At 37.1% G+C, this 15,240-nt stretch overlaps 1 protein-coding gene across 2 annotated transcripts; it reads right to left on the bottom strand.

Annotated features, from left to right (window-relative positions):
- Nucleotides 1-311: 311 nt before the first annotated feature.
- Nucleotides 312-14,705, bottom strand: CEP20 (centrosomal protein 20). Of its 2 annotated transcripts, none has more exons than XM_012790233.3 (5): nucleotides 14,601-14,705; nucleotides 11,466-11,663; nucleotides 10,723-10,807; nucleotides 4,270-4,406; nucleotides 312-566 (listed from the first exon to the last, which is right to left on the bottom strand). In XM_012790233.3, the coding sequence occupies exons 1-5, from the start codon at nucleotides 14,626-14,628 to the stop codon at nucleotides 490-492; spliced, it is 525 nt and encodes a 174-aa protein (XP_012645687.1). In that variant the 5' UTR covers nucleotides 14,629-14,705; the 3' UTR covers nucleotides 312-489. The 2 variants fall into 2 exon arrangements, with proteins under 2 accessions (XP_012645687.1, XP_075851263.1); XM_075995148.1 differs by lacking the exon at nucleotides 14,601-14,705 and adding an exon at nucleotides 14,243-14,539.
- Nucleotides 14,706-15,240: the final 535 nt, after the last annotated feature.

The following is a 15,240-nucleotide window of genomic DNA, read 5'->3' as shown; positions in this document are numbered from 1 at the left end:
TTATAAATGGTTATCTGAAAAAAGGTACTTTTAAAAAACCCAAACTTCATGGAATTACAGTTTTTTTTCTGGTTTTAATGCCCTTTTAATGTTTTTTTAAGACTTGAATGTTCTTACAAATCCACATAATTCCAGCTGAAGAGAATTTAATTAATGTGCCATGTCAAAGAGCAGAGCATATGATTACAGAGACCTATATTTTTTTTAGAGGAAGGTACAGGGTACTAAAAAGCCCTTTCATTTCTCACAAACATAAGGACCTTTAAAAATACTTCCTAAAAACAATACATTTTCTTTCAAGTCAAATCCAATAAGCTTGATGACAGTTTTTATTCACAAATGCAGTCAAACATGAGGGGCTACGTGTTCTGCAGAAACTCAAATTTCTACAAAGTACAAATATTAGTGGTACATTTTGGTAACACTGGGACAATAAATAAGTTATTTAATATACACAATTTTAAGATAAAAGATACCCCAAATGGAGTGTCATCTCTTTACTGCTTGAGAAATATGAAGATCTTCAGTATTAGTATTTTTCCCCTCCTCCTTTCTTAGGTGATCATCTGAAATAAACAGAAACAAATGTCAATAGTTATCCGAAGTCAAAATAGGTAGATAGGCAGACATATCTACATATATTATATTTTAGGATGTTACATTTTTAGTATTCTATGAATTCTTCAGATGGTTTAGGACAATGAAAAAGCTCATCATTTTTAAACACTTTTGAAGAAATCAGAAACCTTTAGTATATGGACTCACTCTTAACTACTCAAAAGTATTTCTTGACTACAAGTGAATAGAGTACAACCTGCAGTAAACCCATGTGTAAGTAGTTACAAATCTATCTCTTACATGTAAGGAATGGAATTTGTAAGAAAGGGCAAGGTGTTCAATCAGCATTTTGAGAGTCGCCAAAGCTCCTCAATTAAAACACTAAAAGATTTTCAAATAGAAATACTTCCCATCAGCACCCTCTTGTGGCAAGGAAAAAACTGGCGTAGTTTACATCTTCCTACCAAAATCATAGTTACTCAAGAAATTGTAGAAAATGTTCTCAAAGGCCAGCAACAAAACAATGAAACTCCGTGAGAGTTGAGAGGAGGCCAGAGCCCTGTGACCACACACTTTGCTCTGGCAATAGCAAAAGTGGGGCTCTAGACATTTCTGCTCAATTTCTTCTGTCATGGGGTCAAGAGTATAGAAATATTCTACATTAAAAGAACCTAAAAGACTTAATATCCAAATGCAACAAAAATGCAATGCAAAAACTATATTCCTAAAAACATATTAACCTCCCAAACACTTTACAACTGACAAAACAAAATCTTTCTAATGACAATTTTGATAACAGGAAAAAAAAAAGAATATAAATTTGGACAAGCTGCTAGAAAAATGCAAATTTTAGCACCAAAAACACCTACTGAATTTTCTAATTCTAAAGACAATTTGATTGTACACCTAGTTTTATTAGTCCGCAGCAGCTGATTACTCTCGATGCAAACACCACTTTGTAGGTCTGGATAATGGACGGAAATTTCTCTTCCTTAATCCTAGGAGACTTTGCAGAACAGAAAAAATTTAACAATTTCCTTAGAACACAATGATTTTAGGTCTTCTAGAAAAGTATTTTTAAAGTGACGTCTGTTATGCTTGATAGATGTGCAATAAAGTTGAGCCGATGATTGTCTCTATTATAAAAATCTGGTCTTTTCTTTACAATAAAAATCTTTTATTTATAGTGAAAACTAGTTTGCCTCCAATATTACAATCACTTAGAGGAGCAGCACCAATGAATTTGCTATCATTTCAAAGGTGAGCATGCCTCTTCTTTAAACCCTCTTTATTTTTCTGCAGCACTTTGAAAGCTCTGATGAGAGAAGTATTTTCCTCTTGCAATACTTTGAACTTATTTTCAAATAAAAGCTAACTTAGTTTTAGTGCTTGATACTTCAGTTGGATGAGCTCATGTAGAGATAAGATATTGAGATCTGAAGAATAATTATGGTAATATCTTTATAACCTTTTCAATGCTGTCAAATAAGAGTTACGTAGCCTTCAGACAGTAAGCTAGAATTGAGGGAGTAAATGGGATGTTTAAGGGTGCTATTGGAACATGATATAATTTTGGCTGACAATGCCCAAGTTATTGCACAAAGAGGTCACTGTTGTGTCAAGAAAATTTCTGATGATCAAAAGAGTAATTTGCAAAATCACTGTTCTTCCCCCATTAGTACAGTCATCCTTATTTCTCAGCTTTCTAGAGAGCTTTCCACAGAATGGGCACTCAAAGCTGCTTTATTGACTCGAACTTGACTCTAGGATGTCTCTTGCACTTTATAAATAATGGTATCTATCTGTTTGCCTCTCTTTCCCCCTCCTTGTGTTTAGGGCTAGCAATCTCATCTGTGACTTTCACCTCAAAAGAACTGAATTTGGTTAAGAAATGCTGTCATTTATAACTTTCTTACTAGCCATTAGCCATGAATATTAAGAAGATTGATTATAAAAAGCTTACAAACAAGAAAAGTTATTTCTCAAGAAGTTATTTTTCCTCATGGGACTGATAAGATCAATGTCTCGGAGTTGCTCTGTTAGCATGTATTAATGTGTACAATATCCACTGGTGACAACTGAACACAGAAACAGGTATTGTCATATATTCTTGCTAAGTATATAAACTGGTCAAGTCTTTTTGGAGGGGAATTAGACAATCTACTATATTTTTAAATATGTATGTACTTTGAACAAGTATCTATACAAAAGAAATATTTATATGTGTGGACAAAGGTACAACGTTATACTACAATAAAAAAAGAAAAAATTAAAAACAATACATAAGAGTGATTGTAGTAATACTGTGGAATACTACACAAAGTTAAGAAGGAGATCCACACATGAAAAAAGCCAGCTGCAGGATAATATGCACAATGACAGTGCACATATATTTAAATGCACAGAAATGAGTCCTGAAGGACATCCCCCAAACTGCTAACAGAGGTACCGTCTATGGAAAGGAGGGGAATGGGGGAGTTAGAGGCAAGAAGGAAAGAGGTTAAAGGGAACTTTATATTATATGAAAATTTTAGAGATTTACTCATGTACTTACACAATTAATGTTTTATTTTGCTTTATACGTACTTGCAAAATAGTAGGCACTAATGTCAGTGCCTGACCAATCTCTGAAAAGAGAATTTGGAAAACTTCTCTATAGTCGTTAAATGGAAAAAGTCCACAGGAATAGCAATCAGTTGTGCTCACTCTGCTAATAATTATCTGCTATAGGCCTCAGATGAGCCACTTAACCTTTTAGTCTTGGAAACCTCTTATAGTTTTCTCTACTGTAAAAATAAGTAGGTGGGAATGATTTCTTTTCCAATGTTCTACTCAGCTCAGATTTCTAAGATATATAGAAGGATAACTCCTAGTGAAATCAGAAATAACCTCCAAAAGAAGTTAACCTCATTCACAAATATTTTACTTTTAGAACTTAAGAGACAGCAAATATCTAACATGGTCAATATTGCTCACAGCAGTTTAGGAAAAACATGAAAGGTAATTCGCATTTTAGGCATTTCCTGAAAGTTCATATCAACATTCAGAATTTACATTTGTTCTCCAGCTGCCTGAGCCCCACCTATAACTGTCCTTGAAAACAGATCCACTCTCTTCCACAGGTGGAAACATTGGGCAATTCAATTCAAATTATCAAAATGGGATCCTACTGCTGATATAATCAAAACAACTGGAAGCTCATTTAAAAAGTGAGCATTCTGAAAGAAATAAGGGCTATTCTCCTAAGAATTTGTTACTTGTAGATAACTATCATTCTACTATAAAAAGTATCCTCAAAGTGCCAAGAACACATATACCCATGACTTCTCTATCTGTATTCAGCAATCTTGCCTTTTATTCTTTGGTCATGGAGAGAAAAAAAATGATCACTTGATAAAATGCTATTTATTCAGTATGCTAAGTATCTAAGGTGCTCCAAAGACTATAAATTTATGTGAAGATCAGATTTTTTAATACTTGTGTATAAAAATTATATCTAAGAATGCTACCCAGTTATTTCCTCCCACTCCCCAGATTCTTTTTCCAAAAAGCACTTTGTTTTTGGAGTAACATAGGCTAACTATATTAGATATAAAAAGAATTAAATTATGACTCCAAAGTTCAGGAAAAACTCCTCCAAAGGTAAAAAATATATAAAGTAAGAAAATACACTTGCTGACAGCTAAATGATGAATCTCAGAAAACTCATACCCATTTGCTTTCTTCTACTAGGTTGTTTGCCAAGATTTGGGTTTGGAGGTTGAAGTGAAGGCCCTTTCAGAAATGCATTCTGGATGCCATCCTTAGTTCCATGCAAGAAATGAGCTAAAATTCCGTATAAAAGAGGTCTATAGCAGAAAAAAAACAAAAAATCCATTAAATGTACATAAATAGGAAAAGCTTAAAACATTCATTCTTTAAAAGGTTACCTGTGACACCAAAATGGCCAAGTAATTCACTAGGCTTTAAAAACCTGCATGATTATTACCCAAACTACAAACTGTTCATACTTTTAAGAGTACCATTTAACTCAAATGACAATTTTAAAATGCAGAGAAAACATGTTAATAACTCAAACATCTACATTGAAATACAATTCCTATCAATCCAAAGGAATTCAGCTTTTAAACTCCAAAGTCCAGTGTAATATTTTACAATACTTAACACTGTCTGATACACAACATGTATTCAATAAATGTCTACTGAACTAATAAATCCTTGCCCAGAGAAGGTCTTACGTCCTGAGAGCCAGACTGCCTGGGTCCAAATCCTGGCTTTGCCACTTGACAGCTGTGGGACATTGGGTAAGACTCTTAACCTCTCCAGTCTCATAAACATTTCTTCCTTTATAAATGAAGAAGGTAGGCACAGTCGCTACCTTACAGAGTTGTTATGCACTAAGTGAGTTAATAAAGCCAAGTGTTTATTACTGAGCCTGGCACATATTAAGTGGTATATAAATGTTAGCCACACAAGAGTTGGATAATAAACTAATATTTTAAAAACAACAGTTTACAAAATACTCCTACCTCTCTTCATTTTATCCTCACCTTGTGATGTCAGAATAATCACACTGAATTTATAAATGAAAAAACCACAGCTCAGAGAAGATTTGCTAGAGATTCCCTCAGATAGTAAATAAACAAAGTTTATACTTGAACCTCAAGTCCCACATTCTTTTCCTTACAATGTGCTGCCTGGAGATTTATATTAGCACCCTTGCACAAATGAAAGCTGCTCTGCTGATAATAAAGAGAGGTACAATAGAAATATCTTCCTTTGTTTCCAAACTCATATTTGAAAATACAATCAAAAGAATTTATTTTTTTGAGATATCTATTGTTAGCTGGTATAATGGTTTAAAGTATGACACACCCTTCCAATGATGGAATCTAACTGCTCTCCCTTTGAATGTGAGCTGAACTCCCTTCTAAGGAATAGAATAAGGCATTAAGTAACAGTGTGCAACTTCAGAGACTACATCATGACACTGTGGCTTCCTCTCCTTGCTTTCTCTCTTGGACACTCAAGCAGTCCCAAGGAAAGGTACACATGGCGAGAATTGAGGCCTCCTGCCAACACCATTGTGAGTGAGTGGCTTGGAGGCAGATCCTCAGCCCCAGTCAAGCCTTCTGAAGACTGCAACCCTGGCTGGCATCTTGACTGCAACCTCATGGGAGACCCTGAGCTAGTTTCATCTAGCTAAGCTCATCCCAAATTCCCAAATATCCCACAGATAATTTATGTTTATTGTTTTAAGCCATCAGATTCTGGGGTTATACAGCAATAAACTAATTGCATAACAAAGCAATTTTTTCATACCACAAGTATAGCAGGGATGTTGCTTTATTTAATAAGATGCTTACAAAAGCATCATCTAGGAATATAAAATAGGTCCTTGGTTTACTTTAATCCAATCTTTCCCAGAGTGTTAATTGGTTCAAAATGATTTTTAATTGTTTGAAATTTTATTTTTTAAATTAACATACAGCTGGGCATGGTGGCTCATGTCTCTACAAAAAAAAAATTTTTTTTTTTAATTTGCCAGGCATAGTAGCAGGAGCCTGTAGTGCCAGATACTTAGGAAGCTAAGACAGGAAGATCACTTGAGCCCAGGAGTTTGAGGTTACAGTGAGCGATGATTGTGCCACTGCACTAAAGCCCCTATGACAGAGTGAGACTGTCTCAAAAAAAAAAAAAAAAAAGAAAAAAAAATTAATATACAATAAAATTTACTTGAGACTTTAAATTTTTTTTTTTTTTTTTGAGACAGAGTCTCGCTTTGTTGCCCAGGCTAGAGTGAGTGCCATGGCGTCAGCCTAGCTCACAGCAACCTCAAACTCCTGGCTCAAGCAATCCTCCTGCCTCAGCCTCCCAAGTAGCTGGGACTACAGGCATTCGCCACCATGCCCGGCTAATTTTTTGTATATGTTAGTTGGCCAATTAATTTCTTTCTATTTATAGTAGAGACAGGGTCTCGCTCTTGCTCAGGCTGGTTTCAAACTCCTGACCTCGAGCAATCCGCCCGCCTCGGCCTCCCAGAGAGCTAGGATTACAGGCGTGAGCCACCTCGCCCGGCCTGAGACTTTAAAATTTTAAGAAATATTTTTAAATATTATTAGTAAAATGTATAACTATTACATTTAACCTGTAATTTCGTGGATATTAAAAATTTTTTTAAATAAGTCTAAAAAAGATAATTTAAAGAAAAGTACAGTCTCACAATACATTAAGTGTAATTTTGGAACACAAAACCTCTGAAACTGAAATTTCCTTAATAAATTTGGCACAAACTTATTGGTGGCATGACTATTACAGACTTTACCTTACTTTGTCTAATAATTCTTAAGTTTCACTGAAAAATGTTAATGGGATTGTGGAATGCCACTTTAGACTCCCCTATATATAGTATCTGTTATACGTACCATATTACTGTTTAAAACCTGAAAATGTTTGGATTTTCAAAACACACTTGGCCTCAGGGTTTTAGATACAGCACTGCGGATCTATAAGTAAATAATATGAGTAGTACATGTATACAGCAAACTTTGTGAGTACAAAAATCACTGAAGTTGAGAAACAAGGACTTAAAGAAGTTACCTAACTTTTTGTAAATAAAGCTGTTTATTAACCTACTTCTTAATACTATCATCTGCAGCAAATATCTCAAAAGCTACCAAGAAGCTGAGAAGAGTGTAATAGTTGTTCATTTCCAACAACTGCTAAATGAAAATCTTGTGTTTACATGGTACAATACCTCACTGCTCATGCCAAGTCACATTTAGACTCCTCCAATTTATTTTTCCCAGTGTTCTCAACTATACCATTTTTATACTTTTCAAAAATTGTCAAAATCTATGCTTCTTAAAGTGTTACCCACTTTTTGCTTAGCAAACATACAAATACAGTGATTAACTGTATCCATGAACACTAGCTCTGCAGGATGTAAACAACTGTGCCAAAAAAAGATAATTTAGTCAAGTAAGTTTGGAGACCCTGAATTAGATGACAATGGCTTTCTTTATTGTAGGATTTCTCAGAACAACTTCAATACTAATGTGCATTACGAATCTCCAAGAGGGGATGGGTATCCTGGCCTTACTACCTAAGACCCCTTTTGTGGTGAGCACTTCACAAAACAAACTTCTGTGGATAATACTCTGGGAACAACTGATTCCCAGACAAAAACACTGCAGAAAACAATGTTCATGGTTACAACTCCAGTGCCTAAAACAGTGCCTAGCATATAGCAGGTACTCTATTTTTAAGTGAACCAATATTCGCTATAATATCTCTTACAATCATAAAACACTGGAAAAAATCTAAATGTCCATCAGTTAGTATGCTGGCATGAAAAACAAGTTGTACAATTCCCTTATATATGTGGAAGAAAATATACATATAAATGCTTTAAATATAGAGTATATGTGTGAATGAATATAAGGGAAAATGTTAACAGTGATTATCTCTAGAGAGTGAGATTAAGTTTCAGTGGGCAGAGTGGAGAACAATAACTTTTACTCTTCAATGTATACTCTTCTGTACTATCTACATTTTCACAATGAAAAATTATTACTTTTAGTATAATTAAAACTAATTCTAGCTACCCTACTCAAATGAGATTTACCCTAGCCACTGCTCTTCCTCTAGGTGTTCAAGGCATTTTATGTCAATTTATGTCAATTTTTAATCACAAGATGAGTAAATAGCCTGTTATACTCATTCATGACTCCTGCTTACAAACCCTGTCAGAAAAAGATCATAATCTAACCAGCACATAGTTAGATAGAGTCGAGATGCTCAGTAAAACACTGAAATTAAAATGCTATTTCTAAATTGTTATATTACTAGTTAAATATATAGTGTTATAACAATGTTCTATTAGTGCATTAGCCCAAATTACACTTACTCAGATTAAATTTTTGCTTTAAAATGTAGCCTAATGCCAATTGACTTCCTTTTTAGTAAGCCCAGTATTGCTGCTAAAGCCTTCTGCAGTCATTTAATATTAACATAAAGACTTTAAAGAAAATGCAAATCAACAAAACTAAGAAACGTTTTCTTTTCTCTCTTTATCAAAATCACCTTGATTTTATATAGATACCAAATAAATTTTCTTGGTAACTGAAATTCAACTCAATAAGCATTTTATCTGGTATCTATAAAGAACACTCTGAGATACCTTTTCTTAAAGTTTTCTGTCTAGCGGAAGACCAGATAAGAAAGAATAAAATATATGTGTGATAAAATTACAAATCAAATCTTAAAGAAACTTGAAGGGAGGAGGAGGGAAAGAGGAAGAGAACAATGCCATACAGGAGTTAACATCTGAACAGGGCCAATAAAAACGAAAGATGCTCGAGTAGGAGTTAAGAGAAAGAAGGAAGTGATCTGGGGCTTCTAGGCTAAGGGGACAGTTTGCAAAAGCAAAGAGCATGAAATTGCAACCTGTCTTCAAGGCACAATGAACAATCAAATGTGAGCAGATACAATTAGAGATGGGTAGAAATATGGAAGCCTAAAACACTACACTAAGCAACTTGGACTTCATTATTTAAACAATGAAAGTTATTAAATGTTTTTAAACAAAGCAATAACTATCTTTAGAAAGGCAGTTGGCAGTATGAAACATAAGTTGGAAAAGAAAGTGACTGGAGATAGAGGAACTAGTCAGAGGGCTCCAGAACAGTACAGTACAGGGCAGTGAGAATGGACAGGAGATCTTGCAGAGACAGAATTAGTGACACCAACAAAGTGACTGGTAGAGAAATGAGAACAAAACAAAAACTTAACTGTGGACTCTGTGTTTAGAAAGGACAGGCTACATGAGAAACTTACAAGGAAAGTTTGAGAAGATAAAAATAACATATTTAATTTTGGGACACACTGAGTTTGAGATACCAACAGAAATATGGGCCCACAACTCAGGAGCTTGGTCATATTTAAAGCAGAATCATCAGCATGGAGAGATTTTATTAAAGACTCTAGAGAACTTAGAAAAGGAGATGGAGCCAGCAGTCAAGAAAAGAAAGTGGAGGACAAAACTTGGGGAGTGCCCACAACTTGAAACTCTAACGGAGTCAGTGAAGAAATTGAGAGCACCACTAGGGAGACAGGAAACCTAGGACAGTAAAGAGTCATAAGAAAACAATGACAAAAAGTATTTTAAGGAAGAATAGTCAATATTACAAAATGCTATAGAAACTCAAGTAAAACTGAACTTCTCAAATTAGAAATATGTGTATGTATACCTATAGACCTACTCTTGGTGCTAGGGCTCAAGAGTATTAGGGGCTTGGCACAAAGTACAAGATAAACGTGGCATATGATCCTGGAACATTAATTTCACACACAGATTTATGGGAGAGTTAAATTTAATTGGCATATCATATATACAAACACAATTTTACCATGAAGTAAAATGAAAAAAAAAAAATCAATGAACTTTTAGAATGAGAAAACAAAGACATTTCTAGCTAGAGAAAGGCTACTTTGAGCCATGTTCTCAGGCCTTTTAAGTACAACTCTTTTTTTGCCAGTCAGGGACCACCTGGAAAAAGTTTAAGAAACACTGAAGTAAGAAGAGAATTAAGAAACTACTAGATACTAGAAAGTGGTCACCCTCCTTTTCAAGAGCATAGTTTCAATATAAATGGTGACAAGAGTGTAAGATGCAGGGAGGGCAAAGGAGAGGGTAATAGCAAAATGAAAGCAGAGGTTGATTCAGTATGTTCGGCAGTAAAAAGGATATCAAGCAGTAGCCTGGGGTTAGGATTGATAGGCTTTTGTAGGGGAGGAGAGATCTGAGTAGATTCTTAAGTTGAAGTGTAGAAAGCAGTAGGGAGGAAGAGTTAAATATGAAGAAAACAAATGATAGAACAAAGCCTCAGAAGGAAAAAAGAAATGGATCAAGAAGCTAAAAGGAGTTACCCTGAGAAAGAAGTAGATATTTAGTCACTCTCAAGCCACAGGAATTTTAGCTCCAGCAAACAGAGACTTCATCTGACTTATTCACTCCTGCACATTTTAGATTTAGTAGAATGCTTGATACACACTAGATCTGAATAAATACCCACTGAATTAAAATGAAATAAAGCTACCACTTTGCAATTATGACTCTAATACAACAATATCTGAAAACATATTTTAAAAAAAATTTCTTACATTGTATTATCCTTTGATTCTTCAAATGCATTTAGTTCACGAATGAGAAATTGTCTGTCCAATGGATCTACAGGTTGGCCAGATTCTGGGGGGAAAAATTCATGAGAACACTGAGTCTATTAACCTAAAAAGCAAATATGATTTTAATAAGAATCACAATTATCTGGTGTATACATTTTTCAGATTTTGAAAAAATGATGACAGCACATACAAGTAAATTTCTCTTTAACTACTCACCCCCTTCCCTCAATACCACCTCTTTCCCTCCCATCACTAGAGTGAGTTTGGAGTTTACCTACCTAGTCCTTTTTAAATACTGTCCTTTTATGTACATCTGTATATATCCCTAAACCAATATGTAGTAGTAATATTTTAAGGTTTCTATCTCCATTTTATATTTTTAAATAAGAATATGTTTAATTTGTATTTTGAAAGCATATACATGGAAAAAACTAGTGGAACAGGATAAATGTCAACTATTGTTTATTATCAGTATCAGGAGTTATGGATGATTTTTCAAAGTATATGCCCAGTTTAAGTGCTTAGTCATTTATTTTCCCCTGCTGTACAGTAGCCCTCATGAGAATTTAAGCTACAGAGAGAGTCCATGTGATTTTTATGTCCCAGTCACCCAGATGACACTGTATGGTAATAGACATGGATCCAGGCTAAACACTTTCTGAAAATTGGGGGAAAAGGGGAGAAGTAGATATACTCTTCGGTGATGAACAATAACCACTTACCTGCTATGAGGACGGATGCTGTATACTTATATTTGTTGAATTCCAGATACTCCCGAATCAATTCATTAATTAAAAGGTTTTCATGAGACAATGATGGTCGGGGTTCACGGTCATCATCTAGGGCATTGAAAACTTCAGCTCGGATCCTTGCTTTTAAATGCCCTAATACTCCCTTTTTTTCCAAGGTATCCTTTAAAACTGTTCAATATAAAGTATTAATGCTTCCGTTATAGAGTTAATTTTGTCATTCTTAGGCATACTCTAAAGAAAAATGTTTAAAAGGTAAAAGGTACAATGGCAGCTCTCAATCTAAACATGGTAACAAACTGAACAATTACACAAACTACCACTAGCCATGTTTATAATAAAAAATATAGTTCCCAAGCTGCAATGAATTACTCTTAACATAGTTAAACAAATTCAAGTTTGTCCTTATAACATCATCACTGTCAAGTCTGTAGTCTAATACATAATCTTTAGAGAGGGAAGAAAGGAAGAGCGAAGAAAGACAGCTCACTGGGACCTGAACTTACCCTCCCAGTCTCTCATACATTTTCAAGAGTGTTTTCCACTGCACACAGGTTGTGTGTGTCATTAACCACCTCTGGTCTAGAAAGATAATTGAGGAAAACAACTACATTCCATGAAAGGAGTATATATATATATTTTTTTTAATAAAAACTTTTTATATCTAGTACCCTTATGGAATGGCCCATTCTAAATGAAAAGGTGTTTTGTTTTTTGTTTTTGTAAAGACAATTATGAGCCAACTCTTTAAAACAGTAGGATTTTGAAATGTTAAGCCGTGTCAGAAATCTAACACATGACTATATCAAAGCCATCTTAAGTTGGCGGGGATGTATATGCTGAATGCAACCTAACTTCTAGACTAGCCAGGGTCACCAAGACATAGATCAGTAGTTGTGATAATGGGATTTAGCTGTAAATATTTATAGTATAGATATATATATATAGATAGTATAAGTATAGATAATGAGGAGTTTGGGGCTGAATTGGCACCATCTCTTGTATCTGGTCTGGAACTTTCTTTTTTCAAATAGTCCCTCTTGGGTAAATGACAACTCCAAAGAATCAACACACCTCATCCACAGTGCCTAGAACATAGTAAGAGCTCAGTTACCTAGGAACATTATCATACAGTATTATATATTACTGGTGAAATAAACATAGTTTAATATTGTACAGCACCCTGCCAAAGGCACCAAATAAGTATACCACAATAATGAAAATTCATAAAGGGAGCTCAGAGAGCTAACTCATGTAGGTATGATGACATAAATTTTTTTTAAGCTTTGATAAATAACAAGATTCCTAGCTTATATGATTAAAAAGACACAATCTTTACTAGACATTTTACCTTTTTTTCTTCTTATTTTTAAATCAACCCCTCAACCTTTCTGCTGGCAGGTTAAGTGTAGTTATCACCCAATCAGACTTTGTAACAGGCCCATAAAAAGGCTTTGCAACAGCCTCCTCACACTCTCAGGATCATAACTGAATCCCTGTTCTCTAATTTCAAAATCTAATCTTTGGAAATTAGATGGAGAGATTTTTTTCAGACAAGGGTCCTGTCCCAATTACTCCGTATTATACACAGTACAGCCTCAAACTCAGCAGAAAAATAAGAATGACACTGGAATTAAGAAACCTAGTATTCATCCCCATTTCAATGGTGAATCACCAGCCCATGCCTCAGTTGTCTTCTCCAAAATAATGAGTTCTCTCACAGAAATAGAACCAAGTGGGAAAAGGTGAGAGTGCATACAAAAGATAAAAATCTGCAAAATGTAAGATAATTGGTTGACAAACAAGCTTTCATTGGATTCTCTTGGACACAAAGCACATTCAGAACTGGGAGATACAGGAAAAAAGTATAAAGGGCCCCCTAGTCCGTGTAGGACACCCTTAATGCCCAGAGTTATGCCTTCTTCTGGGGTTCCATATCATTTTACCCTTCCCTCTTTTATTATACTTAGAACACTGGACAATAAAAATTTCTTCAGAAAGAGGTCTTAACCTGGCTTATATCCCACAGAATATCTTTAGACCCTCTGAAATTGTATGCAATATTACATGTGGTGTGTATTTCTCTGGGGAGAGGGGCCATGGATTCATATGAAGTCTGTTCTTGTGGACAGAGGTATGCCCGTTTTATGATTGTTCACCAGTCCAATGCCCCAAATACACATTTACACCAATGGTTACTGAATCATATTCTCAAAGAGATTCAATTGCTTCTCCTCCCAATCTCTAAGAATTACCGGTTTAAACCCTGAGTTCCCTGAGAACTGGGGCTGATTTTATTTATTGGGCGGCAGTGATCAAGACTCAGTGCTCTGGTGCATCATATCTAGGTTCCCACACTCTGCCTCTTCCTAGCCAAATTACTTTGGGCGAGCTGATTTCACCTCTCAGCACCTCAAGTTTCCCAATTTATGAAATGGGTACAGGGCTGTTACACGGATTAAACAAAGCACGGGCTGGGTAGCGCCTGACACACAAAGCTCAATCACTGGTAACTATGTTACTACTTGTTTGGGCATCTACTTTACAGTTAACGGTGCAGAAATGTCATTAATGACTCGCATGTAACCACTTTTGTGGAACTTTTCCGAAAAACACAGGAGAATGACCAGGTCAGGAAACCTTCTTCCTCTATTAATAGTGTCTCCCGATGAAAAGGCAGGACCTATTCCAGAGGAGGTTTGTAAGGATTCAAGGAGACAACCAAGAAAACCGTTTAGGACTGTGCCTACCATCAATAATGGTTGTGGGTAAGGTAATCATCAGCCCAGAGTTCAAGGCCCGGGCCAAGCCCTCGGTCCCCGCGCCAGAGGCCCAACGTGCAGCCCCGCAGACCTCTCTGGTGCCTGCAGATTCTGCGACTCCTTTAGCTCCAAACCTGTCTAGAATCGCCCCCGGGCAGCCACTTCTCAGAGCCCCCCGCGCAGCGACCACCACACCGGCCGGATGCTCCCCGCAGGCGCTCAAACCTCAGAGCGGCCCCCGGAAATGCCGGCCCCGGTGTTCTGCGCGCTCTGCTCCTGTCCCTTCCTTTTCCCAGGGTGAAGGCCAGACACTTCCCACCTAGCAAGCCTTCCCGCTTGCACTCACCGGCCTTCAGCTCGGTGACAGTCGCCATTTTTCAACGGCCGCCGGCGGCGCGCCTCGACCCTGCGCACGCTCAGCTCCGCCCCACTCCGCGCGGCGTGGCCTGTAGCCAATAGGCGCCCAGCTCTCGCCGCGCCCAGTCCCGCCCCTCTCCATTTCCGCTCTCTGCGGTGGTGTGGGAGGTGAACGTCCGCCAGAGACTCCACCAATCAGCGAGCGCTCCCGGCCGGCGCCGCGGAAGGAGGCGGGAGGCGGGGCGGGGACTGAGGCGGTTCCCAGCCTTTTACCTGTGGGCGCCGCTGGCTCCTCAGCGCTTCACTTTAACCCGCTGAGTCTTGGCGTCCCCTGCCTGCTTGCCTTCTCTGCAGCCTCAAGTACCGACTGGTAATAGTTACGCCACGTAGTAAGGCTGTGGCTCTCAAACTTGAGCGTGCCGCAGTACCAGCTGGAGACTTGTTGGAACAGACTGCGGGAGCCCACCCCTGGCGTTTCCGACTCAGTTCATCTGGGGCGAGGCCTGAGAATTCGCTTTGCCGCCAAGTTCCCGGGTGGTGCTGATGCTGCTGGTCTTGCTGTCACACCTGGAGAACCACTGTATTAAGCACTTACTGTGAGACTGACGCTGTGCCAAACCCTTTACACA

This window comes from Microcebus murinus, chromosome 19, assembly GCF_040939455.1.
Source record: "Microcebus murinus isolate Inina chromosome 19, M.murinus_Inina_mat1.0, whole genome shotgun sequence".
In the NCBI taxonomy this organism is placed as follows: Eukaryota; Metazoa; Chordata; class Mammalia; order Primates; family Cheirogaleidae; genus Microcebus; species Microcebus murinus.
The sequence above is the reverse complement of the archived record's forward strand: the minus strand, read 5'-3'. Positions and strand labels throughout refer to the sequence as shown.

Coding starts and splice junctions, on each gene's coding strand:
- CEP20 (XM_075995148.1), bottom strand. CDS start 14,273: ATGATTACCTTACCCACAACCATTATTGATG. Junction 11,664..14,242: donor ACCCACAACCATTATTGATG/GTAGGCACAGTC, acceptor TATATTGAACAG/TTTTAAAGGATACCTTGGAA. Junction 10,808..11,465: donor AGCATCCGTCCTCATAGCAG/GTAAGTGGTTAT, acceptor TTTTCCCCCCAG/AATCTGGCCAACCTGTAGAT.